At 37.0% G+C, this 25,225-nt stretch overlaps 1 protein-coding gene across 12 annotated transcripts in view; it reads left to right on the top strand.

Moving 5' to 3' along the window:
- The window catches only part of LOC110836543 (uncharacterized), an 81,778-nt gene extending 57,897 nt beyond the window's left edge, over positions 1–23,881 (top strand). For 3 of the 12 annotated variants that reach the window (XM_087356140.1, XM_087356131.1, XM_087356162.1), the window contains 10 exons: positions 3,275–3,340; positions 4,401–4,476; positions 4,650–4,751; positions 13,525–13,581; positions 14,233–14,292; positions 14,842–14,871; positions 16,994–17,072; positions 20,518–20,650; positions 21,856–22,007; positions 22,698–23,881. In XM_087356140.1, the coding sequence (XP_087212266.1) occupies positions 3,275–3,340; positions 4,401–4,476; positions 4,650–4,751; positions 13,525–13,581; positions 14,233–14,292; positions 14,842–14,871; positions 16,994–17,072; positions 20,518–20,650; positions 21,856–22,007; positions 22,698–22,821 (879 nt within the window). In that variant the 3' untranslated portion in view covers positions 22,822–23,881. The other 9 variants (XM_087356151.1, XR_015537127.1, XM_087356168.1 and 6 more) reach the window with 9 other exon arrangements.
- The last annotated feature ends 1,344 nt before the right edge of the window (positions 23,882–25,225 follow it).

The following is a 25,225-nucleotide window of genomic DNA, read 5'->3' as shown; positions in this document are numbered from 1 at the left end:
TCGCAGCAAAAGGAATGTGCCTGAAGTGCTTCACACTTGTTACTGTCTTGCTGTTTGTCGTCGTGAATAAGAGTCTTGAGCTGCTGGTGTATTGTTTTCCGACGTCTACAATGGTGGAACTGTTGTTTTCTCGTTTGTAATGTTCCGAAGGACAAATCGCGGGGAAGTTTTAGTCAGTAAAGTGACTGGTCACCAACTGGGACGCCTGGTTTATGTTACCCTCGTGTATATTCTGAATTTTACTCTCCAGTAGTTTGTCCGGAATGACTGTCACTTCACTTACAACCCGTGTGGTGTTAAAGTTTCGTCCTGACTGCTCGCTCATGGTCCCCGATTTGTCGCATTACTCCGGTTCGGGCTCGTGAAACCGTCCACATACACGATGGCACACAAGACGTCAGTGAATACGGGATTTCTTTTCTCCGGGGGGGGGAAGGCGACGAGCGAGAAGCTAATGGTTTACACCCGATTACCTTCCAAGGTTTGAGATACCTGAAGCTTGACCTGTACTCCACGTTTTACGACTTCATGATTAATCAACGCCTGATGATGGAGGCAGCAGGCACCTCTGAAACGTTGGTAAATTTCTACCAGACTGTATAACCCAGATGACGGACCTCTGCCTCCTTTACATTTATTTGCTTTCTTTTAAGTTTGTGCGTTTGCTTCGCCAGTTCAGTTTAAATCTCAGACGCCAAAAATATATCTGGCCTGTAATTCAAGGCCAGATGTCTCGCTGAAGAAAGTTTTAAACGCGAGAAGGAAGCAGAAGTGTTGTTCTGCTGTCAGAGGGCGCCGAGCTGCTTCGTGTTGCCTCAACTTGAGATTCATGTACGCGTCATTTGACCCAAGCTACAAGTCAAGTTTATTCGCGATTCGCTTCAATTCCCGAAACCTTTGTGGCAAAATCTGTCTTGTTTTATTTACACTTCAATATTGATTGTACACATTATGCTTAACAAAAAAACTAGGTCGAAAGTTGCCAACAACAGTCATGTAGATCTCTTCCAATATTTCTAGAAAGGTCTGTCATATATAAATACTACTAATATAATGGAGTGTCTTGGAAATCGACGTGAAAAATGATCGATTTGGACGGGATCGACCAAGAGACGTGACCTCAGAAAGTGTGGGTTCTTCTTCTTGTTGGTTGATGAAGAGCTTTGGAAATAGTATAATTTGGTTTTGAGGACTTTTTTTTTCCCATGAAGAAGTTCAGCTGTTAGTCCTGCGTCCTTTATCTTTATATACTTTCGTCGTTGGCAAATGGTAATAAAAAAGAATCTTCCAGTATAAAACGAAAGCAATATTCGTGTAATAATTTAATTTGTAACCGCAGAATTTTACATTTCGCTCTATTCCTTTACCGCGTTTTACGAAAAAAAAGAGTGTATTTTCAGTAATCGTTTCTAGGCATGCGCAAATTCCGTTAATAATATAATATTATAATCTTTTTAACCCTTAATTAGATTCATTACTCGCGGCCTAGGTAACTCAAGGCAGAAGGGGAAATCAACCCTACTCTCATAATACTGTTAGCTCCACGCGGAATTTGGTTCAGTCCGGTTTCCTCTCTCCCCTCCCATTCTTGGTGGCTGAACACCATTTAATTCAGTGCGCATAACCACATCTTAATCTGTTCTCGCTGGACGCAGAAGGTAGATCAGCACGTGAAAGGTTTTCGTAATCTGTTCGGCTGGAAAGAGAGAGGTTTGTGATGTAAATGTTTAATAGAAGAGAACTGAGTACGTACAGTCCGCAGACCAGGATAAAATCCCTGCTAGGAATTTGTTAAACGCGCATGCGCAAGATTTCGCGGTGAGTGACGACCCATCCTAAATGCATTCGTTCCACAACCACTGAACGAACAACAGACAACAATCTTTCACGTGTTCTAATGGGTACAGCTTTAAGATTACCTCACAGCGGCACAGCGATTTAATCTTGAATATTATCGCAACACCCACAGAACACATTAGAGGTGCGCTCACTACACGCTACTCGTAACTGCTTGATGTTTTCAGTCTGTGTGTAGTAGAGTAAAACTGTGACGTATCACACTTCCCACCAATAGGAGCCCTCTAATCCAGCTGATAAGTAACATTCCCCTCGCGCCGACCAGAAACGACTTCCCTCAGCAGGGTTTTTCTCGTCATCTGTGGACAGTACATTGAATGTGTGTGATTGTTGTCTGTGACCACGTGGGGAATGTTGTCTTGGCTCGCGAGGTGATGCCGGAAATAGCCAGCCCGCACAGTTCCCTTCATTACGACGAATCGCGCCTGTTTTGGGCAGCGGAGCACGACTGCACGCTGTAAATTGGGACTGTCATCAGCCATGCTTCATTAAGGAACGTCCTACCCGCGAAAGAATCGTGCTTTCGATTTTGGACTTAATTGAAAAAGAATTAACATAACATTGTATACGTGTGTGTTTAATTATAGGATTCGACCCAAAAATTTTCTTGAAAATGTGTACTTTGACAGATAACATGTTTATTACCGTCAGCAGAATATATTTTTTATTAATCTTACGACTTAACATATTAAACTTTTTTGCACGAAAGTGTTCACTTGTTTCAGCTAAAGAACCGTGTGACAGTTTTTTAAGACATTTGTTATGCGTGTTACGTCACTGGAGGCTGCCCAAAATCCGTTTTTTGAGCAGTCGGTTAATAACGTGACAACGCGGCAAATTTTTGAGGTGGGAGCGACACCAGTGTCACGTAATGTGTCTTGAAGCGATGTATGGTAATAGATAATTGAAAAATATGTCGCATTGCTTTATTAAGTTGGCTTTATTGAACAGGAAACAGCTCAGCAAAGATTACCCTTGGCTTTCAGCTTCACTGCATTGACTGTTGAATCACTGGAGCTAGGCATGAGATAACCAAAAAATATTAAAAACATTCTGTGACATAATTCTTTCATGTTCGTCAGTTTCATATGATAAACAAATTTAAATTTTCTGTAAACAATTACAGATGCATTGGCAAAGTATTGTTACACGTAACAATTTTTTACATTAGGTACATACACGAGCTAGCTGATGGACATGCAGACTTGATACTTCTCAGTTGGTACTTGGAAATACATTCGCTGTGCCTTGTAAAAAATTTAGCATATGAGAGAAATAATGTAAAAGAGAAGGATGCATCAAGAGGAGCTATTTACGTCATGGTATACCCAGCTTTGCAGGATATTTCTGTCACGTTGCCAGCCACATGTTCACTGCTTCTGTTATGTTTAACTCAGTATCTTTTCTCTCATTGTAGACAACAAGTAAAGACTTGGAGCAGGACCTCGAGGAAATTTGGGACGAGAGACTGCTACGACAATTGGTAAGAGCAAACGCTCATCAGGAGAGCAAAAGCATTGTTTTCTGTAATTACAATTAAGTCACATAGCATAAGGAGAAATGGTAAGTTAATTAATTAATCAGGTAATGAAAACTAATGTTGTGCTGTGAATACGTAGCCTATCACAATGTTCTCTTTAATATTCCTGTCTGTTATATGTTGTTAATGATAATTTCAGAAAGTTGAAAGCTTAAAAATAAAAATGGATGCCGTATTTTTTGTTTGAAAAATTTCGTGGAAATGGACCACACGCTATAATATTTACATTAATTTTTATTGTGATTCGTTTCAGCTCATATGACTTCCTTAAATTGTAAACTTTTTTTTTTGAATTTGTACGTTTGTTTCTGTTATATATTTTAACATATTTAGACATGCATATAAATTTGTTCAGGTTTATTGATTTTTAAAAGATTTATGTAAACATTTAGGCCTGACGTTTAAGGTTGGAGCGACAGTTTTTCTAAATTACGGGTAGTATTTACTTTAAAAATCATTATGTTAATTGGAGAAGTTTATAATTGTTCTCCAATCAAGTTTGACGAATCAGAAAATTTAAATTTTATTGTTTAAAATCCATGCATAAATTTATGAAGAAGATGAAAGAGGCACATATGTAATACTTGGACATATGCGTCTGTGAAAGAATGAATTTCATTTTTTGGTTCAAGTTGTAGTGAAGTAAAAATTTTTGGGAAATCCTGAAATTAAACTACTGTACAACTCATTGACATAATGGTCCAGAATCCTGACTGAACAATATAATAGATCTTTGAATTAATTACATTTATTGTACATGGTAAAATTAGGTGTTGGACAAATAGACCATAGCTTAAAGCAAAGCATTTTAAAATATTTAAGAAATTGAATGCAGTTTATTATACAGACTGCCAGTTAAAGAATTATAAATCTCTACTGAGTTCTTATGTAAGTTACGTCTTTCTTGCTGTTATTTTTTGTTAGTGTAACATTAAATCATGGTGAGTTATGTGAGTTGTGCAATACAGAAATAAATGTGAGTTAATAGTACCCGATGTTTCAGCTGGACAAGTGCTCTGATTACGAAGGGAGACGCCAAATTAGAGCCAGGTTGCGAGTTGTTATGGCAGAACAGAAAGGTGTGTAGGTCCTGACATGTTTTGTACTGTCATATTTATAGCAGTAAATTGAGTTGCGAAATATGGGTACATAGTACCAAATAGTTTATAATCAAGTTTTTTGAAATTCTAATTTTATTAACTCCATATTTATGAAATTCTGTCCATGCTGAGCGACATGTTTATTGATGCAGCTTGTGCTGGTGTAGTAGCTGCCGCCTTGGCCGATGAGGAAGTTGCAAGTGAACAAGAGCAGGGGGAAACTGGTGATGTGATTCACCGCAGCGTAGCAGAGGGTGAGTCTCTGCTCCTACCTTTGCTAGTGGAACAGTTACGCTCTTCACTATTGCTTGAAAAAAATTGTACAGGTTGTGCTCCTCAAGCTGTCCCTCTATCACACTCTCATTCTGCCCAAATTTCATCTGAGGAGGGACAGCTGAGGACAGTCGAAGATTCAGGTACCGAATCTGGTGACAATCTCAGACTTCTGGCCGTTGGGCTTCGGGATTCAATCGAACTTCACCGTCAGCAAAGCCTCGATATATCTACACAGAAGACAAACTCCACTTCTGGATCAACAGAACCTTTTGGACCAAATCTTTTACAAGAGGTTCAGACTGCTCTGTCACGTCTGGAGGCATCACTGCAGCTGGGTAGTATTGGAGAGGGGCAAGGAGAAGTGCTGGACCCTGCGAGAAGAGAAGCGCTCTTGCAACTCGTGTCCCGGCTTCAGGCGTCGCTCTGTCTGCCTGCTCCACCAGACAAAGAAAATTTAAAGACTAATAGTCCTAAAGCAATGCTTCATTCTCAGAAACAAACACAGAAATTTCAGAACAAGAGAATGTTGCGCCAAAACAGGCATACAGTTGCGGTAACAAGTGAGGAGTTGGCTGATGCAAGAAGACTGGTTGAAGAAAATTCAGCAAAGGACAAATTAATCTCAAATTTGGGTGCTTCTGGAACTGTGGAGACTGCACAGGAATTGGTGCAAAAGAGTTCTGCAGGAGACTTAGCTTTATCAGAAAATACAACAGTAATGTCATCTATCGGGTCCCCTGCGATGCTTGCATTTCACCCTGTCCACTTTGCCCCAAGACATTCTCTGCCAGGTCCCATCTTTAACGGAAATGCCTCCGCAAAACCATTCTTTTACCTTTCTCAGGTGCGAAAGGCTGGTGCCTCAGTCAATCAGTCTCAGACTGAAAATCAAAGGAGCAGTTGTGGTGATACAGACACTAATGCAGATAATACTGTTATCTCAGATTTTAACGGAATTCATAGACCTTTAGAGCAGTCAGCATCTTTAGGTAACCTGTGTAATGTGAGTAATACTACAATGCCAGAAGATAGTAATCCTGATGGAAAAGCTGATTTTTCCGTTTTAGGTAATGAGGATGATCCTCGTTGCACTTTGCAGAAGGATGGTGATTATAATCAGGTTCATCCATATTCAGACAAGAAAGTCAGTATGCAGCCAATAACTGCAGTTCACAGAGAATACAAACCAGGAAAACTTGGGCAAGAAGTGGTAAGACCAATCCAAAAGTCTGTTTCATTAGATAACTCAAGTTCAGTTACACAGAGTGTTATTTCATTGGCTGAGCAAGCCATTCAGAAAGCTCCAGTACATTCTTCATCGTCTAGTAGCACTGCCAGTTCCGAAGCTTCCACTCCTTTGAGATCAGACAGTGGCACGTCAGTTCCAGAGAAGACTGTCCATAAACCTGTATCTAAGGCTTCATCCCTGGATAGCAGTTCAAGTTCCAAAAGATCAACTCCGCAAAGATCCAATGGTGGAACTTTGATAGGTGAAAGAGTCGCTCATAAGTCTGTACCTCAAGCTTCAGCTCCTAGAAGATCAAATAGTGGACCTTCTGTTGCGGAGAAAGTTCTGCGTAGATCAGTTTCTCAAGGTTCAGCAGTGAGCAGTACATCGGATTCGAAAGTATCAACCCCAAGATCTGACAGTGGCAGCTCTCTGCCTAGCCACCATATTCATAAACCCACAGTGACTGATAGCTCATCTCCACATAGGGCGGTGACACAGTCTGTCTCATTGGACACTGGTAGCAGCAACTTGGCCATGCCTCAATGCAGTGCTCCAGAACACAGAACTGTTCTACATTCTGTATCTCTTGATAGTGATAGTAAAGATTATGATCCAAGTGTACTGTTGTTTACACCGGCTCAGTCCGTTCAAATTGCTGTTCATAAGGCAGCCATCAATAAACAGCTGTCCCGTGAAGAAGAGAAACGACAAAAAGTTAATGCTCCATCTTTTCACAACGCTTACAACAGTGAAGATGATGACAGTAGTGAGGTGGATGCATCAAGTGAGGATGAAGGCAGTCCTGAAACAGATGAGGAGGAGGAGGAAGATAACACTTCAACTATTCGCCAAGCTGCTGTTCATGAAAAGCACGAAAATGAGATCAGTAGTAATCATTATCATAGTGTGAAGGCTGAAGATGACGGACATTCCCAAACAGGTATGAAATGTGCACAAACCACAGCATTAAATAGCTGTAATTCAAAGCAGAAAGTTGGGGAACTGGAGTCTTGGCAGGCCAGTACTGATGTTAGTGGAAACAATGAGAGAAATGATGCAGGTAAAATTCCAGATACAAGTCAGAATACATGGAGTACTGGTGAAGACTGGAATCGAAGCACTGCTAAACCTAATCAAATTCTGCAAACTGTGCAAAATACTAATCACACAATTCAAAATCCACTACAAAATGTTTGCAAAATTCCAGATAATACTGAAACAGATACAAGCAACATGAATACTTGTATCACCGTATCATCAGCACAAAGACTGCTACAGATGGCTACCAAAGACACAAAGGCAGTTGTCAGTAGATCACATGGGCGCTCTGATCGTAAAGTCAAGATGAAACGTGCTAATACTATTGACATTCCAAAACCACTCAATTTCTATGAAATTGAAGATGAAACTGATTATTCTTCAGGGGAAGAATATGAAGGAGAAAAGAATATCAATTGTGGGACATGTTCAACCAGTGACCAGCACCGAGCTGCATATCTTGCTCTTCGTGGTCCAATCAGAGTAGGTGGTGGAAATAATGTCCTTGGAGACAAGGTTCCGCCACCAGCCTTTCAGCCAAAGACTGACAGTGATCGTAAATTTTTGGCTTTCCTCCAGCAGCATAGTGATGGTAAGGGAAGTGTGTGGAAGGGAGAAGGGGGAATAGCCAAAACCACCAGCTACAATCCTTCTGCTCGGGGCGGTCATCACTGGAGCAGCCGCTTCACAAACATTAAAACGGCATTTGAAACATCTGTGGGGAAGGATGGAGGTGATCATGGAAGAGTAAGAAATTTGGTATCATCAGGTCCAGCAGCTGCAAGGATGTTCTGGCAGTCAGCTGATGATTCAGTCACAGTCATGAAGAGTGCAGCCACAAGTGGCCCAAAACTTACTCGGCAAGGGAGCAATTTCTTGAGGAAGTTGTTCGAACAAAAAGAACAGGAGCAACAGAGCAAACTTCCATGGACTGAGAAAAATGTGGTTTCCGATGATTCAGTGGTGGTTGGGTCACTTACAGTGGCATCTAGCACCGGATCTGTCCTCTCTAAGAAGCAGCTGTTCACTCCACCACAGTCCCCTGCCACAGTCAGTGCTCCTGTTAATATAAATAAATTCTCTCATGCTCCCATGTCGGCCTTCCGACCTATCGATAAGAAGCAAAAATTGGACACAGTAAATCAGTCTGTCAATACAAATATCAGACAGTTGCCAACTCAGAAGTTTACTACTACTCCTTATCTGAGTAAGCAAAGGACAGGTTTTACCCATCAGACAAAACAGGAATTACTGTCTCCAGTGAGCCCAACTCTTCCATGGACCAGAGAAGGCATCCAACAGGAGCACCGCGTCCTTAACTCAACTGTAGTGAAATTTGAAAACATCTCTAGAGAAACATCACCTCAACCGTCTCCACTTCCATTACCTCGAAGTCAGAGCCAAGAAAAAATTGCTGTGTCAGGAAATCTGAGCGTATTTGTTCAACAGAATGCCACTGTTCCAGCTCCTAAAAGTTATGTTTCTCCTTCACACACTCCTGGTTCTGTGCAAGGACGTTATCAAGAGAAATGGAATGTAGACCTGTCTTCAAACAGCCCAAAACAACCTCTTCATATTCCAACACCACCAATGCTCACGGCTCCGCATCTCATTCAGAATTATGATACTAGTCAGCAGCATTATCATAAAGATCACGAATGTCAAGATGGAATCCATCCTATTGAACAAAATTTACAGGATAAGACATTAGAAGTGATACCTCAATATTGTACAAAAAGCTACACTACTGAAATTGATTATGGGAACCAAGAAATCTGTGAGCTTCCAGATGTTAGTCCTGTTCCTCAGACCTACAGCGGAAGTGTCGTATCAAAGTCTTTGGCATATCCACAAAGTGTGAATGTGTTCACGCTCAACTCAGCTGTGCAGCAACCAGACTTGGATTCAGTAGAATCTCCTGATGATTCGCTTCCTTCACCAGAAGCATTTACGGCTGTATCCCGTGTCATGGCAGGTCCCACATCCCACCAGGCAGTTACTGTAACCCAGAGAACAAGACATCGATTTGATGAGATGGATGAAGCCAACGGACGAAGTTCTGCTGCGAAGAACCTTAGTTCTGTTCTTATAAAATTTTCATCTGCTGGTGAAAATAGGAACTTGCAAAGCACATCAAAGCAATCAAGCAGTAAATCTCCTACACTTGCTTTAAACAGAAAGAGTGAGGATGATGAAGTACATATAAATAAAGAAGACTTTACAGTTAATTCATCAAAGAAGTCTCCCACCATTGATAGGTTAAGGCAGGATGCTAGAGAATCGAAGCAGCATCATTTGCTTTCAAAACAGTCACTGAAAGAAATTAAATCTCCAACAAGTCCTATTATTAGGCATCACAGTGAACCAGATATTACATCCATGATAAGTGATGAACAGTTTATGGAGTACCAGCAGAGGCTCCAAAAAAAAGCAGCTGATCATATTAACGATTCAAGAAGTCCTGTTTATCGAAAAAGTGAGAATGGCATTTCTGAAAGCATTGGATACCCACAGCATTCAAGAGGCCATGCAAGGGGATTGGGACAGTTCATTAACACAGGAAGTGTCCCTGGCCTGGCTCAAGAATCAGACCATCATTCGTTGGTGGCGACTCGAGTGCGTCCTGCTTCGACTGAATCTCTCATCACTGCTACTAGTAAAGAGGAGCTGCAGGAAAGTGGAGAATCAGTGCTAACAACACGACTGCAATTTCCAGTTTATAATAGTAGTAACAAAGTACAAAACTTAGCAAAGAGTTTTCCTAATGCCCCACGTTCTAGTTCATTGCATGATGTTTCAGTTACAGCTAGTCCAAGCAACAATACAGCTGCATCTTCAAACACTCCTCCTTCCATATCGCCTTCTGTTACCCTTCGTAAGTCTGAGTCGTGGCATCAGCTAGTGCCAGGTCAGCAGGGAATAAGAATCAAACGTCCACAAAGTCTTGCCTTGCCTGATCTCACAATACCAAGTGGTAATATTTGCCGAATTCCACCAGCATTACCCAAAACCAAATCAAGTCATTCCCTATCATTCCCCAAGCAATTTGAAGCTACCTTGTCACCTGAAAGTGTTGAGAACAAACAGCGTAAAGTAGAAGCATATCTTAAAAGTTCCGCCAAGCCAAAAACTCAAGAAGTAAAAATGAATGCTCAGAAATCTCAAGGTAACTCTGTGCTTCCTTCAAGTGAGCTCCTGGTTCTAGGTGACAATCTTGAGAATGTTGATGAAGCCTTTGAAAATGTATTTAATGCTGCTATATCGGGTAACAGTGAAACCACATCAAAACGAAACACAACACATAAGACAAAACGACTGCTGAGGCAGCCTGCCACTGAAGAACACATCCCATCCCATTTGAGTCGCAGTACGTCATCACAGTTTGTGCGCAAGCAGCAAGCTTGGGAAGACTCAAGCATGGTACGAACCAAGTTGGCACATCACTTGAGCAGTAAGTAGCTGCATCTGGCATGGAGTCATGCAGCCTGCAGCCTGCAGCCTGGAGAGCTGAACACTAATGTAGTCGTCATTTTGTGCAGTGTTTGTACTTATGTAGATAAGACTCACTCGCAATGTAATGGCCAAGCTTCTTTTTGTAATACAAGGGTCAAACACTACTGAGAAGTAACAGATTGATACCTAGACAAACAAGTATCTTGATTTTATTCATTTTTTGCAAGCATTGGCTTTAGTTAGTTGCAAATAATTGTATAAAGAACGTGAACAATTGCTTGTTGCTGTGCTAACTGGAACATCTGCAAGTTTGTAAACCACGTCAGCTCCAGCATCCTTGTGTTGGTTGGTCCAAAGACATGAGATCTGCAAGTTGTGGGTGAAGCAATGTGAATGAACATCAATTCGGATATGGATCCAGGAGCCGTGAGTCGGAAACATCATATCATGTGGAAATTTATTTCCCTGGCTGCATTTTTCAACTTACATGGAATGTTTTCTGCTTGTCTTTCATAGTAGAAGTTGTCATCATGCGGAAGTGTTTCCCTGATTGGTTCCCTGTGTTTATTCACTAGCAACTGCTCATGTGATTGATTTATCTAACAATCTCTGCATCTCCCTTATATAATGAATTGCGTTTATTGCCATATGGAATTTTCATGGAGTTTTTGCATAATAATAGCATCATGTGCAACCCTCATTGCCTCATATGATATTGACTTTGTATTTTGACTTTTTTTACTATGCAGTAAGTGGATTTATGTTCAAAGCTGAGGAGGTTGAAACCAACCCTAAATCTTTCAGGCCCCATTTGAAGTGCATGTTTTAAAGAATGTGCATTCTTCCTTTTTTTTTATTATTATTATTCAACGTGACTTCATGGAAATGTCTGTTCATTTGTGCCAAATAACCAAAAAACTGCGGAGCAGTATTTTACTGTTACTGATAGTATGCTTATGTTCTTTTTTATTTTGAACATGAAATAAGGTTTTGTAATTTTTTGTAAAAATGGTATTCCTGATATCAAAACTTAAATATTACAGAAGTCAGACTCTGACTTTAGAAATAAGTTGATTGCTTTCTAAAACTTCAATCAATACTTTTTTATTTAAAGCTACACAGCTTATTTCTTTATACTGTATCATCAGAATCTGCTCAGTTGCTTCCATAAATCTAGCATTACTGCTAATAATGTTTACCTGTTTTTGGAGTCTGCTGTGAAGCAGATTTATTAGTGATGGGCATTTTAAACATTTTAGAAACAACAAAATATTTTTGGTTAGAGGTAGATGAAACTTGTGCACTAAACTCTGTGTTCACATTGCTTTATGCTCCACGGGTTTTGATTGGTACATACAATTCAACCTGTCTGTTTTGTTCCTCTGAAAAATGATCAGCATTAAATAACAGTTTAGATAGGAAGAAGTTGAAATTGAATATTTTTATAGCATTTTATAATAAAACTTTTAAAATCTTTCTTGAGAGTACACAATTTTTGGAATTTTTTACATACATATTACAATTCAATTTTAAATGGTACTGACGGTGGTGTGTTACAGTCGGGATCACTAAATTCTTGGATTATGTCTAAGAATTAAGTGATTCTGGACATATTACAGTGTCATGCTGATGGTATATAGTCTGATCTGCTGACATCATTAAATAACCACAAATGAATAGATAAAAATTATCAGTCTCGGGAGCCGTGAAAATTTTATAAAGGCTAGTTTACATATTTTCGATCTTTTGCCAGTAACATTTTGTGAAACACAGAAGTTAAAAGCAAAACTTAAACTAGAAGCATGAAATTTATATTTTGTAAACGATTAATATGTCTGTATATATGCATGTTGTAGGTTTTCATTCTTAGTATACTTTGTTGTGCAGAGAAGTTTGAGATGCACTCAGCAGAGTTATAAGCTTATACAAATAATTTCATATTAATTCCTTTCTCACGCAGCTGATTACCCGGGACCTCGCTGCATTATAATTTTTGACTTTCACAATTTAATTACACATTTTGCATTTCTAAAGTTAGTGTGTAAACATTTCAATGTGTGTAGTTTTCAACTTATGCTGCTGCACCTGCAGTGTCAGAGATCTGTTACATAATATAAAAGTGTCAAATTACATAAACAAAAGGTTACCATACAAAATGCCCTTTACTAATACTCATTTTTACTTGCAGAATTGCTTGGTTACTTTAGTTTCCCTTTTCGTATGGAAGCCATATTATATTTCTGTTACTTAACTTAAGCATTATTGCTGTTTAGTGATGTAATACTTTATTAAGACATTTAACAGAATGCATAGTAGTTGTGCTTATTATTTTATGTTCAGAAATTATTGAAATTTACGTAATGAAATATGCTTGAACTGTAACATTTGTTGTATATAGTTTGTTTCATCCATGTTATTGAATGCTGTATACAATATATGTAGTCCAGTATAGATGTTAATATCACTCTAATTAGAAACTGCAGATACTTGCCAGTGTTTAAAGTGTTCATTGTATAATATATCAGTGGTAAACGTACTATAAGAATTCTTTGTATTTCCTGATAATTTATATACAGTGGAAGCTTGATATTCTGCGGACTCGGATATACCACAGCTGTGATCATGTCCCCCAATACGATTACATGTTTCACATATTTCATATATAACTCGGGTACTGAAGCTGTCCCCCGAAACCCGTGTTATGTCGAGGTTTCATTGTATTTTATGTTTGTATTATGTTGAAGCAATGAATTCATTTATTTTTTTACAATATCCGTGTTGTATAGTTATAATGCACAGATAGTTATTTTAAATCTTGATTAATACAAGAATCATTTTCTAGATCATGAAAATATGCCATTCACTACTGTGAATTGACGTTAAAATGTAACAGATTTTTGGAGAATCAGTTTTTATTACATGTGATAAATATATATGATTTCCATCAAAAATATATTATAGGTATTTTCTGTAACTGTCTGTTTAACCTAATATAACTTGAAACTAAAAGTTTATTTGGTTCTCTACAGGACATTCCGAGTCCAAGGTGACATCGTCCTCCACTGATGGTACCACCCACACTGAAGGTGAGACATATTTACTTCCTGTCACTTGAACGTAACAGAAAAAAATATGTTGATGAATGTAAAACAGCATGACAGCTATATTGAATATTTCCATGTAACCTTTGTTTATAAGTCAATAATTATGAACATGGAAATGGTTAATACTTTGAGGATTATATCTGACAAAGAGAATCTGTACTCGAGTTATAAGTTATTCCTAAAAATAACAGTAGTTGCCTGCATGTAACATACGTGCAGTTGTTAGCAATGAAAGAGAATATGACTTGGTAGGATGAGATCATGTTTGTGTCTTCATACTTGCTGCTGTGAGAACCTGATTATAAACTCAGTATATTAACTTATAATTAAATTTAATTGTATTGTTGCATCACGAACTTACATTATAACATTAACACTCACGTCATCTGAGGGACTAGAAGTCTGTAAATTGGAAAGTAAGCTGCAGGAGTTCTGTCTCTAACTCCTTGTTTGTGTTTATTCACACAATTACTTGAATAAGTACAATTTATTTTGCAATGTCTCTGTCTTAATGCTCTTTACATAGACAGGACAGTATGGGACCCAGAGTAGATCAGTACAAACAACTTTATGCTAAATCCCACCAAACGACCGTACATTTGGAAGGAGCTCATGCTTACATTTTTGTTACAGTAACAACAAAGACGTCTAGCTTCTCGGCAACGACAGTGGGGAAAAGCAAGGTCTCCAAAGGTAAATATTTCCTTTAGCATTAAATAAGGTATCACTTGGAATACACTATTATTATAAACTTTGTTAAATATCAGAGTATATGATTCATGTGTTGATTTGAATTATACAAATATGCTTATTGTTTCCAAACTGTGAGATATATCTTTCTTGGAAAGCTTCAGTTAGATGAATTATATCATAAAGTTACTTTATTATTTTAGCTTCCCCTTTATTTGCATTCAAATGCAACAGAAGAATCATCTGTTGTCTTAATGATTGCATACTTGTTCCATTGCCTCTATCCTTTTGTATTTACTTGCTCCATTTATATTGCACTTCTTTGTATGTGATAAAAATCTAGTCTCTTATTGGATCAGCTAGGAAACCTCTCTTTTTTATTTAACGTTAATGTGTAATCTGATGGAAACATGGTGGCGTAGTATATGAACCACCTAAACCATTCCATACTACAAGTTAGTCTTTTGTACATGTTCTAGAAGATTTCTTTCCATTGTAACATGTCTTGTTTCTGTTTTCTTTCCAATGCTGTTGTCATGACCATGAACTCAGATGTGTTAGACCTGGTCAGCTCCTATTTCTGTAAGCCTTTACAGTCCAAATTACTATTTAGAATGATAGCGGGTAGCTGCTATGGCTAATGTAGAATAGCCCTGTGCCGTTGGTTATCAACACACAGGCTAACCAAAGCCATTGCAGACATGAGTGGTGAAGGTCACTGATTCATTCAAATTGTGTCGCATAATCATACATATTGAGTATAACAGTCATTCCGAATAGTTTATGAGATTCACAGACTATTAAAATGACAGCATTCAGAGAGCCAGCATGCTGTGTACACATCTAATACTAACGTGAACATTTCATTTACAACATAAGAAATCATGGCCAATCATGCTGAACATTCAAATTACAATTCATGTACAAAAGTGTATGAAATCAGTTGTCAGACGCACTTAACCTACAAGGATCTGGGGTAATGACTCACTGTCACCTCATCCAACTCCCTGTTTACGAGGGACACATCAGCCAACCCCAGAACTCTGCACTTTCTTCTATGGAAGAAAGTAGTCACATTAAAATTCAAATAGTTTATTCACTAAAAGGAAATAAGAAGTGATAACATCACTTGTTTGAAAATAATTTTTATTGTTGTAGTAAATTAAATATAATGCTAACTAAAATACATAAACCACTAGTTTAAAAACAATGAACTGAAACTTGACACACCAGTCAGTCATACTCAGGATACCACATTGTAACTGGAACACTGAATTTCTGTCAACACAACCACTCCATGGGTACTGTGACGTGATAGGATGGAAACCACTGACCTAGACATTCGATAAAATGCAACATTCTAGAATGTGTACGCAGTGAAACAGGAAATTAATTCCAAAGAGTTTCTAGGGTCACTTTTAATATTCGAAATAAGTCAAAGATAATGTAAGATAAGATTGGTTTTGGTAACATTCAGTACTTAGATGGCGATAATTTTGTTCAAATTGGGTAAATACTTAGTTCTGTTTTCCGACTGGATGACCCTTGCAATTAAAATGTTAATTTTATTACTGAAGGAATTCTGTATTTATTTCTTAACAAGTGGCAGCTTAATTTTTATTGATACAGTGTTTCCTAATCTTGTTGTTACGTATATTCACAACCCTGCATAGCACCTATTAAAAATCACTGTTTGTCCCTCTGCGCATCTATACACATATAACAATTTAAGAACAGCTGAACAGATTTTACTAAAATTTGTAGGCACATTACAGTTTTGGTTGAAATCCAGACCTACACATGTTTCTATGCTCTGAAGTGATGTGGAGAATTCCCTTGACATACACAAAAATCAGACAAAAGTTGGGGAATTCCGGCATTGGGAATCCCAAACCAGATAATTTCCTGACCATTCACAAATGCCAGAGGTCAAATTCTTTCAAGTATACCAGAACTGCTATACTATGCACACATTTGCTAATTCCCCCCAGCTGAAAACTTGACATGGAATGAGACGCAGACATGTTATATAGGATATGTAATTGCAGAAAGAATTAGCATGTTTACATTACAGCTGTACTGAGTATTTATTTGAAGGAGGCATCAAGGACTCACCACTTGTGTTTTCAAAGGCTGTAACTAAGCTTGATACTGCATTGTAGTTAGCAGCAACTAGAATTTCTATAGTGAATGTTGTAAATTTCAAACAGGCACATATTAATTATGTACATCCATTATAACATGTTATTGCATGTGTTTTTGTCTGTGTTGTTTGTTCCTTAGGACATATAATAGCTGTACATTCATCTCTTATACACTTATTAGGCAACATGTAAAATATTATACCTTTACGTTCAGGATTATATGTTTGTGCGAAGAACACGTCACAAATTGAACATATAAGTGTGGTCCCTTTTTAATTTTGATTTGACAGTAAACTGAGCTCAGTTACCACTGGTTAGAACAAAAATTGTAAGTGAAGTTAGATTTGCTAGCAAAGTGACAATTTGTATCTTCTATGACTGGGGCACAGTTCCTTGTGAGAACTGGTATTTTTCTCTTTGCTGCCATGTCCACATTGACTGGGTCCTACCCAGCCTCCTGTTCGGTACTTTTCTAAAATGTAACTGAGCTCCGTACTATGTGTACCCTGTTTGGAAGTGTGCTGTGTGGTTTGTTGTCTGACTGGCGTGTCCCCCTACAGCCCCCCTTGGAAAGGCGATGTCCCCCTTCGCCAAGTTCCAGCAGCTGGACCGTCAGAGTTCTTCCCAGTCGACACCCAGGTGAGTTGCATGCCGTGCCCTTGTCTGTCACTTCCATGCTGCATTCCACATACAGCTTAAATGTCACCAAAATCATCATACTATTGATTATTTTAGTAGTAATTACTTGTACCTCATAAGTATTACTGTTACATATAGTTTTCTGACATAGTGCAACATGAATCAGGATCATTCCATATGAGGCTATTCAAATATAAATGGAATAAGATGAAAAAATTGACACAACATAATTTATTTCTTATAGCTGTAATATGCTCACTTTTAGTATTTTATATCTTAATGACTTACAACACTGTCGTAAATTGTAAATATCCACATAATTCAGCCCAGAGTTACAATAAATTTAATTTATTTTTAGAGAAAATTTAGATTTGTTGTGGGGGTATATTAAAAAGTTCTTATTATTTTAAATGGCAAGGAAACAAACTGCTTGCATCACAGGCCGTGCCCCTATTCAAAGGTACTTCTGTAAGTATGTGGTGAACAGGCGGAGGAGTCATTCACACTCCATTCATGTGATGTGAAGTGCAAGAGTTACATAAAGCAGCAGACTCAATCTTCCAGCTTGGAACACATCTCATTTCAATGTAGATTGTAATTTTGATGGTGAAATTATCTTCTGATATCTATTCTTTTGTCTTGTCATGTGCTCAAACTTCAGTACAATACCATGCTTAATACAGGAAGATTCATTATCAAAATTCTTGTGATGCATTATTCTAAAGTTAAAACAAACCCAGTTAACACTGTAATTTGAGCAAATGATTAATATAAATATTTCTGTTTCATTTCAAAATCAGCTATAATAAAGGAAAGAAACCTGTAGTAAAAAATTAGATAATGCAGCTTTATTTTACTGCCTTCTAAAAGAAAGTAACATTATTTTACAAATAGTCTATATTATCTCTAGAAACGTTCCATTAACTTTAGAAAAATACATAAGCATTAACTTACAGCCGCTGTACATAGCTATATTAATAATGTGCAGCATATCATTGAATCATAATCACAGTTAATGGCAGAAGTTATTTTTCAAAATTCCGTTAAGTGAAGGAAGCATTAGTGTTTTGATTTATTTTATAATAAGCATAATTTGTATTTTAATATGTTAATTTGTATACTGTACTTAGTAGTACATGCTCTTTCTGTATGGAATCGGGTATAAATACTACAGAGAATTAAGAGAACTAACTTCTGCTGCTCTTAGGGGTATAAAAGACAGTTGGGGGAAGATTCAACACAATTTTCCACAGGGAAGCCTCTATTCATCTTATCCCCAAACTGTTTTTAATAATTCTGATAGAAATTCTTTAATTTAACTTGCAGTCCATCATCAACCATGGCAAATCTTAAGCATGCTTCATCTGCATATTTTATACTTTTAAGTTGCATGTATATTTAAATAAAAGGTTCAGTAATGAACGAGGTCTGCGTGTCTCTTTCATGCAGGAGCACAGTCTGACAACATACACAAGATACTTAAAAGTTTATTGTAAAATGCATTGAATTTCCTTTTTTATGATTTTTTTTTTATTTTAAAAAATGATTATCTGGATGCATATGTAAGGATAAAATTCAACAAGTCAAACAATCTGAATCACCGCTGTGATCAAGTCGGGAACTTCAATCAGCTGAGATAATATTTTACACTGAGTTTGCAAAACAGCTCATTCCAGTTTTCAATTGGAGACTCAGTTTAACTGTCATAAGAAATTGGTGTTGATTGTTTGATTCGCATAATTGCAGGCATCTGTTTTTATTAATGGTATGCCTTGGTTAAAATCATTAATTAATGTAGATAATATTTATCACAAACTAATGGACAACAGAAGAAATTAAATATGTGTATATATAAATATGTAATTGTCCCTGTATTCACTTCTGAAGCTGTTCAACCAGCATTAACCAGTTTAAATTCTCTTTCCACTTTCTTTGATTATTTTGGAAGATGAAGTTCTGTTTTTAATGAGTACTTACATAAAATCGAAATGTTATTGCTTCTTCGTAGTAGTTTTAAAGATACTCATTTGTTATCACGGAAATCTAGACTTGGAAATGAATGTTTCTGAATGCTACCTAAAATATCCGTTGCCTTCTAGAAAACTTTAAAATAGCTTAGTTACAAATTTATATGTAGTATTTTATTATTTTTTACAATGTATGAACATATGTTTTATTTTGATATTTCCCATATTCTGAGTTTCTTTCAAATGCAAACTGGAAGAGTGGGTAGTAAGGAAAAGATCTGTGATTAACTCATTTCTGTTCAGATAATACTAAATTGTTCTGATATGCACAGAATTAATAAACAAGATCCTGCATCATATCAGCTCTAGTAGTGAAAAGTGGAGACAGACAAAATAATCTGTATAAACTTTCTGCCAAAGAACAGGGAAACTTACCACATTTGTGCAGAAGGCAAGCAACAGTGGCAAAGAGCATCATGCATTTACATTATGCAGATTTGTTTTGAAGCATATTACAAGTAGCATGATGGGTTATCATGGTTGATGCTGGTTAAATAGTTTAACAAACGTTCGCTATAAACTAGACATTAAGTAAACAATCAGACTTCATTTACTTTGGCTGGCTTTAAGCGGAGGGGTTCCTGTCTTAATTGTGGTGCTTACATATCCCCTAGCTGCCTCTTGCTTAATTTCCTGCAGAGCTGATGCTAGTTATTGTAGTTGAGCTGAAAATGTACTGTGAATGTTCCTGTATTTCAGATATTTTAAAACATAGTCCAAACATCCTGCTTGTGAACTGTCTAAAAAATTCAAATGGACACCTTACATAGATTTCTACAGATAAGTTGGTATCTTACATAAAATTGAAGAATGTAATTTATTCTTATAACTGGAACCTACTGACTATTTGCATCTTCACAGTTTTGTGATTCCTGCATTTGAACAGATCTTGGTCCTTGTTAAGAAAGGCTGGGAATTGGCTGTGTTCAAAACATTATTAGATGTTCATCTAAAAATGAAACTCAAAATAATTTAATGAAATAAAAATATAATTCACAAAACATTATTACCTTCGTAATACAATTTTTATGAACAGTTTGTGTTACCATAAATGTTATTAAAATTGTATTAGAGCAGAGAAATATTTATAGAAATCTTGACTGAAAGACTTGCAGCAAATTTTTGTAACCGAGCATTGAAATTAATGCATATTTCAGTTAGTGTGCTTTTGGATGACATTTATTAACATGTTGATTCCATAACAACAGAGAATATCTCAATCAGCTGAATAACTGCATAATCTGCCATGTAGCTGATTATCGTGCGATGTTGGAATCTCAGTAAAACTAAATTGCTACTGATGTGCAGGAATGTCCTCTAAATGAAACATAACAACATACTAACATTGGCTCTGTTGTTTTCTCCTTACTAACCAAGAGAAACTCTTGACATTGTCTGTGCCTCCCCTGTGCCTGCAGCTCCCCTAAGACCCCTGAGGTCACAACTGCAGCCCCCCTTTTTAAATTCACGGACCCTAAGCTGAGCCGGAGTGCTTCGGGGGTCAAGGACAGGCTTCTATTCTGGTGTCAGAGCAAGACCAAGGAGTACAAGGTATAACAGCCACATTAGATAACCTGTCTCCTGCATGGCTTTGTATGCACACACACTCATGGTTCAGCATGAAGGGGCAGTAAGGTGTTAATGCATGGAGGTATCTTTATATTACATTTGTAGTGCACCTTTAATGTGTTCTATATCAAATGTTGTAACAGTATACTTCAGTGGTTTTTAAAAAAGTGATAGAGTACCTTATAGATAATGTGTTAATGTGAAGAATGGGAATCTCTTTACTAGTCCATGGATGGTATTAGACAATTTGTGTATTAACACATTTTTTTAATGTAACATTACACTCACAGATAGCATGGGAATCTGTTTAATGAAAATGTATTCTAGTACTGTCAGACATATCTTGATGTTTGTGAGTTGTCATTTCGTGTAATGTGCATTGCATCTTGGTAAACGTGTTTGGTGCAACTGCATGGGAATTGCAGTTTTCTTTCTGCAAGCTATCAAGGTAGGTTTTTTTAAAAATGAATTATAACCATGTAGAAAAAGGTTGTTGTTTTTGTTGTTACTATCATTGCAATGGGGTGAGATAGTGGAACTGGGCCATTAATGGTCCCATACATGGAGCATTGGTGGAGTATTGACAGAGGAGAACTGAGGGACTCTTGAGAAAATCCTGTGTCAGTGCCACTTTTTCTACCACAAATCTCACATGGACTGACTTTGACACTAACCCAGGCCTCTGCTGTGAGAAGCTGAATGACTAATTGCCTGAGCTATGGCATGGCCCTCAGACAAGACTGTTAGAAGCAGTCTTGGTAATTCTGGACTATTTGCAAAGAAATATTTACAAATTATTTTCCTTACAGTACTGTGTCTGGAAAATGTTTGTCGGTGTGTATAACAATAAATTACAAATTACGAATTGATGCAATATTATGACTTTTGCATACTTAAAGAATATGTTCTATAAGATTAAATTTTTATCATTGGAACTGTATTCTGTATTGTAAAGAAATAATAGTAAGAATGACATTTGGAATGTATGTATTATAAAACAGTGTGTCATAAAGACAGATTGATTGCATAGTATATAATGATTCAATGACTGAAGACACATTAAAAAACATTGTCAATCATTGTGGTGTTCTTGCATGATAATCAAAATACTTAAGTCTGTTAAAAATCTAATAGCATTAAGGACTGTATGATTCCACATACACATTATTCTTTTGTGCCTGTTGCAGAACATTCAAATAGACAACTTCTCAACAAGCTGGAGCAATGGCCTGGCATTTTGTGCTCTTATCCATCATTTCCTCCCTGATGCTTTCGAGTATGATTCCCTTAGGCCTGAGGAGCGGCGCAAGAACTTTGAGCTCGCTTTCCGAGTAGCTGAGTAAGTTCTAATTGAACACATCTGTGATGAATGTTATGTCTCTCTGATAAGTACGACACAAGACTTGTCCATTAAGTAACAGTATTAGCTACTGACACAAGCAGCAACTTCAGGTTGAAGGAAGAGAATATAGTTCTGTGGGTTTTTATTACTATGATGCTAATTTTCAATGAAAACTTACCATTTCAAAGCAATACACTTACCTTAATTCATCTTATGACAATATAGGTTTCAAGACAATCTTGAAAATTGTTAATTTTTCATGTTCCAAGATGAACCGAGTTCCTCCACCAACAGACATAAATTGCTGCCAGACATTTCTGTACAAGTGTCTCGTCTTATTTGTGGGAAGCATTAAAATACAAGCGGATAGTTAATAAAGGACAAGATGGTGTTTCTTCTTTTTCTTTCCCTCCCAAACTCTGTAGTGTAATGTTAAATGGTGGGTTTTGTCATTGCGTATATATAAATTTCTGTTGGATTATTTATTTATTATCCCACATTTCCATATATGCTCATTTATTTCATTATCGTAATGCCTGGTGCTTGAAACATAGAACAGAAGTGAGCAGGGATGAAAAACTAATGAACTAAGTATTATAATGAAAAATTAATAAATTTCATTACATTATTTAAGTTTGAAATTTGTGTAAATTCTTGAAGTGATTATGACTCATCATATATTTTCAGTGAAAAGGCTGGGATCGCACCTCTGCTGGACGTTGAGGACATGGTTATCATGCGTAAACCTGACTGGAAGTGTGTCTTCACTTACGTCCAGTCAGTGTATCGCCGCTTTAAGGACCAAGACTGATCCTCCATGACAATGTAATGCATGAAGTAAGGTTCCTATCTTGATAGCTCGATATCCTTTCATCCAAGAGAAAATACATGCTTCCTTCAAAGCCCTCCTTTAATAAAACTGATGTGTATTTTGTACAGATTTGTAAATTAGCATAAATTATCAGACTTTATAGTGAGCATACATTGTTGTAAAATCAAAATTATTTATCATATTCACATGCACAATTATGGATATGAAATGGAGCAAGAAACAATATTAATCTTCTAAAGGTACACACATATATTCATATGTAATAATATATATATATATGTGAATATATCATGTGTCTAAGGTTTGATGTAAAAATGAAAATGAAGGCTTTTGGATGCATTGAATATGATAGACATTTTGTTATGTATGTATGTTTGTATTATTATATATTATTTGTTGTAATCATTGTCTCTAGATCAGGTAGACAGAAATGATGGATCATGCTCAAGGAGCAAATCTTGAGAAATTAGCTTATTCTTGCCAAGAGTCCAGAGCTCCAGTGTTGCCATCTCATTGCCAATCTCTGAACCAATCAACTAACATAATTATTATTAATGTTCACTTATTAGATAAATTTTCATACATTTTTTAAGCTGCAATTGTTGCGAATCCATTACTCATAACTGCTTGCAACAGAGGTCCATTCACAGCTCTATCCTTCTGAAAAACAATTATATAGTCGATGAAAACTGTGTACATAACAGGTCTCGACCTTCTACAGTTTTCAGAACTTGCTTGCTCCCCTAATATTAAACAATTATTTGTTGTTGTTTTTTTCTTTTGCTGGCTGAGGTAATATTTACGCAGTGGATATTAACAATGTTTTTTTACTTTCAGAAGTGTAACTTGTATCAAGGATGTCTGGGTGGCTTAAATTTTACTACATTTTTATGTGAAAACCAGACTAATTGATGTAATTGATCATGTCTTTCGATTTTTAATTTTATATTGGTTCTAGTAGGGCCTACTAATTTAAATAAAAACTAAAGCTTCCTATTACTGTAAGTAAATAAAGCAATTGATATTGTTAGAAACAAGATTAATTTACTTTTTACTGTTCAAGGAACCTTCCCATTGGTATATATAAAGTGTCCAAAGCAATGAAATTGTGACTTCACACTGTTTATTGCATGTCTGATTGTTAGTCTTACAACAGTGAACACTTTTCACAAAAGTGTGTTTTTGTATATTGGTAATTGTGTTGGTGATTGTTTTTAGTACATCATTATAAACACTGATTATTTTTGGATGCCTTATATACACCATGCTCAGCATTTCCAGAATCTTTATGGAAAACAGTGTTCTTTAGAACCTGATAATATCTTAGCTGGTCAAGTAATGCCTTTCCTTCTTTGGAACTGAAGGTTCACAAAATTTCATAAATCTATTTATAAATTCTATTTCCTTAATTCTTATTTTAATATTACTTCCTACCTGCACTTAGTTCAAACATGGTAAAGAGCCAGAAATTTTAGGTTTTCATAGTGGGTGAAGGTGTTTGACTTTATTATTATTGCTCCAATCTTGGATATGAGTCGCCTCAGGCAGTGTATAGATATGAGGATTCCTCCTGCCCACATTTCCTGCACTTGGGCTTCCTGAGCTTACCAACACAAAGTGAGATTTAAATCAGCTTGGGTCCAAGGAATAAGACTGCTCAAACAGTCCCCAAGAAAAGCATTTGCTTCATTACCCTGAACCCTAGTGACCAAACACTCAGTGAGGCATAACCTTTTTCAATCTAGGCAGCACACAACACCAGCAATCACGCCTAGACAAGTTCTGACTGTGAGTCTATGTTTGATTATCATTGAAGAAAAACAAAAAGTGGAGGGTTTCTGAGGAAGGAAGATGTGCCCTTCATTCTTACGAATATGAGAGTCCCTAAACCACGATTAATATTGTTGAGGACGAAGAAACTCTCGACATCTTTGAGAGGGGGGGGGGGGGAATTGGCTCTTAGTTAAAGATGTCTACACTTCGCTTCGCCACTGTGGTTACTCTTCTACACTGTATATGGGTGCCGGGTTGTATGTTTTGTCACATAAAACATACCTCTCCAACGCAAAGCTTGAGGTTACATATCTGTTTCTGTCGTCTGTGATACGAATTATTGCTTAGTCTCAGGTGTGTAATTTGTGAAAGTTAGTATTTGTAATATGTGGCGTATCTGAACACCGACTACGCACATTGCATTGTTTTTGAATATTCGAAGTATTACATCGTTTTATTATACCCATCACTAATTTACACTACTTTATGGATTCTGTGGATAGTAAGAAACATCAGTGTAAAGAATGTGGGAAAGAGTTTACTCGAAAACGTAACCTCAAAGATCACGAAGCTACACATACTGGAGAAAAAAGGCATATTTGTAAAGTGT

Source organism: Zootermopsis nevadensis, unplaced genomic scaffold, assembly GCF_977971745.1.
Source record: "Zootermopsis nevadensis isolate Lab colony 2312 unplaced genomic scaffold, Znev_1.0 Znev_ptg000002l, whole genome shotgun sequence".
Taxonomy (NCBI): Eukaryota; Metazoa; Arthropoda; class Insecta; order Blattodea; family Termopsidae; genus Zootermopsis; species Zootermopsis nevadensis.
This window is presented reverse-complemented; position numbering and strand designations above follow the sequence as displayed.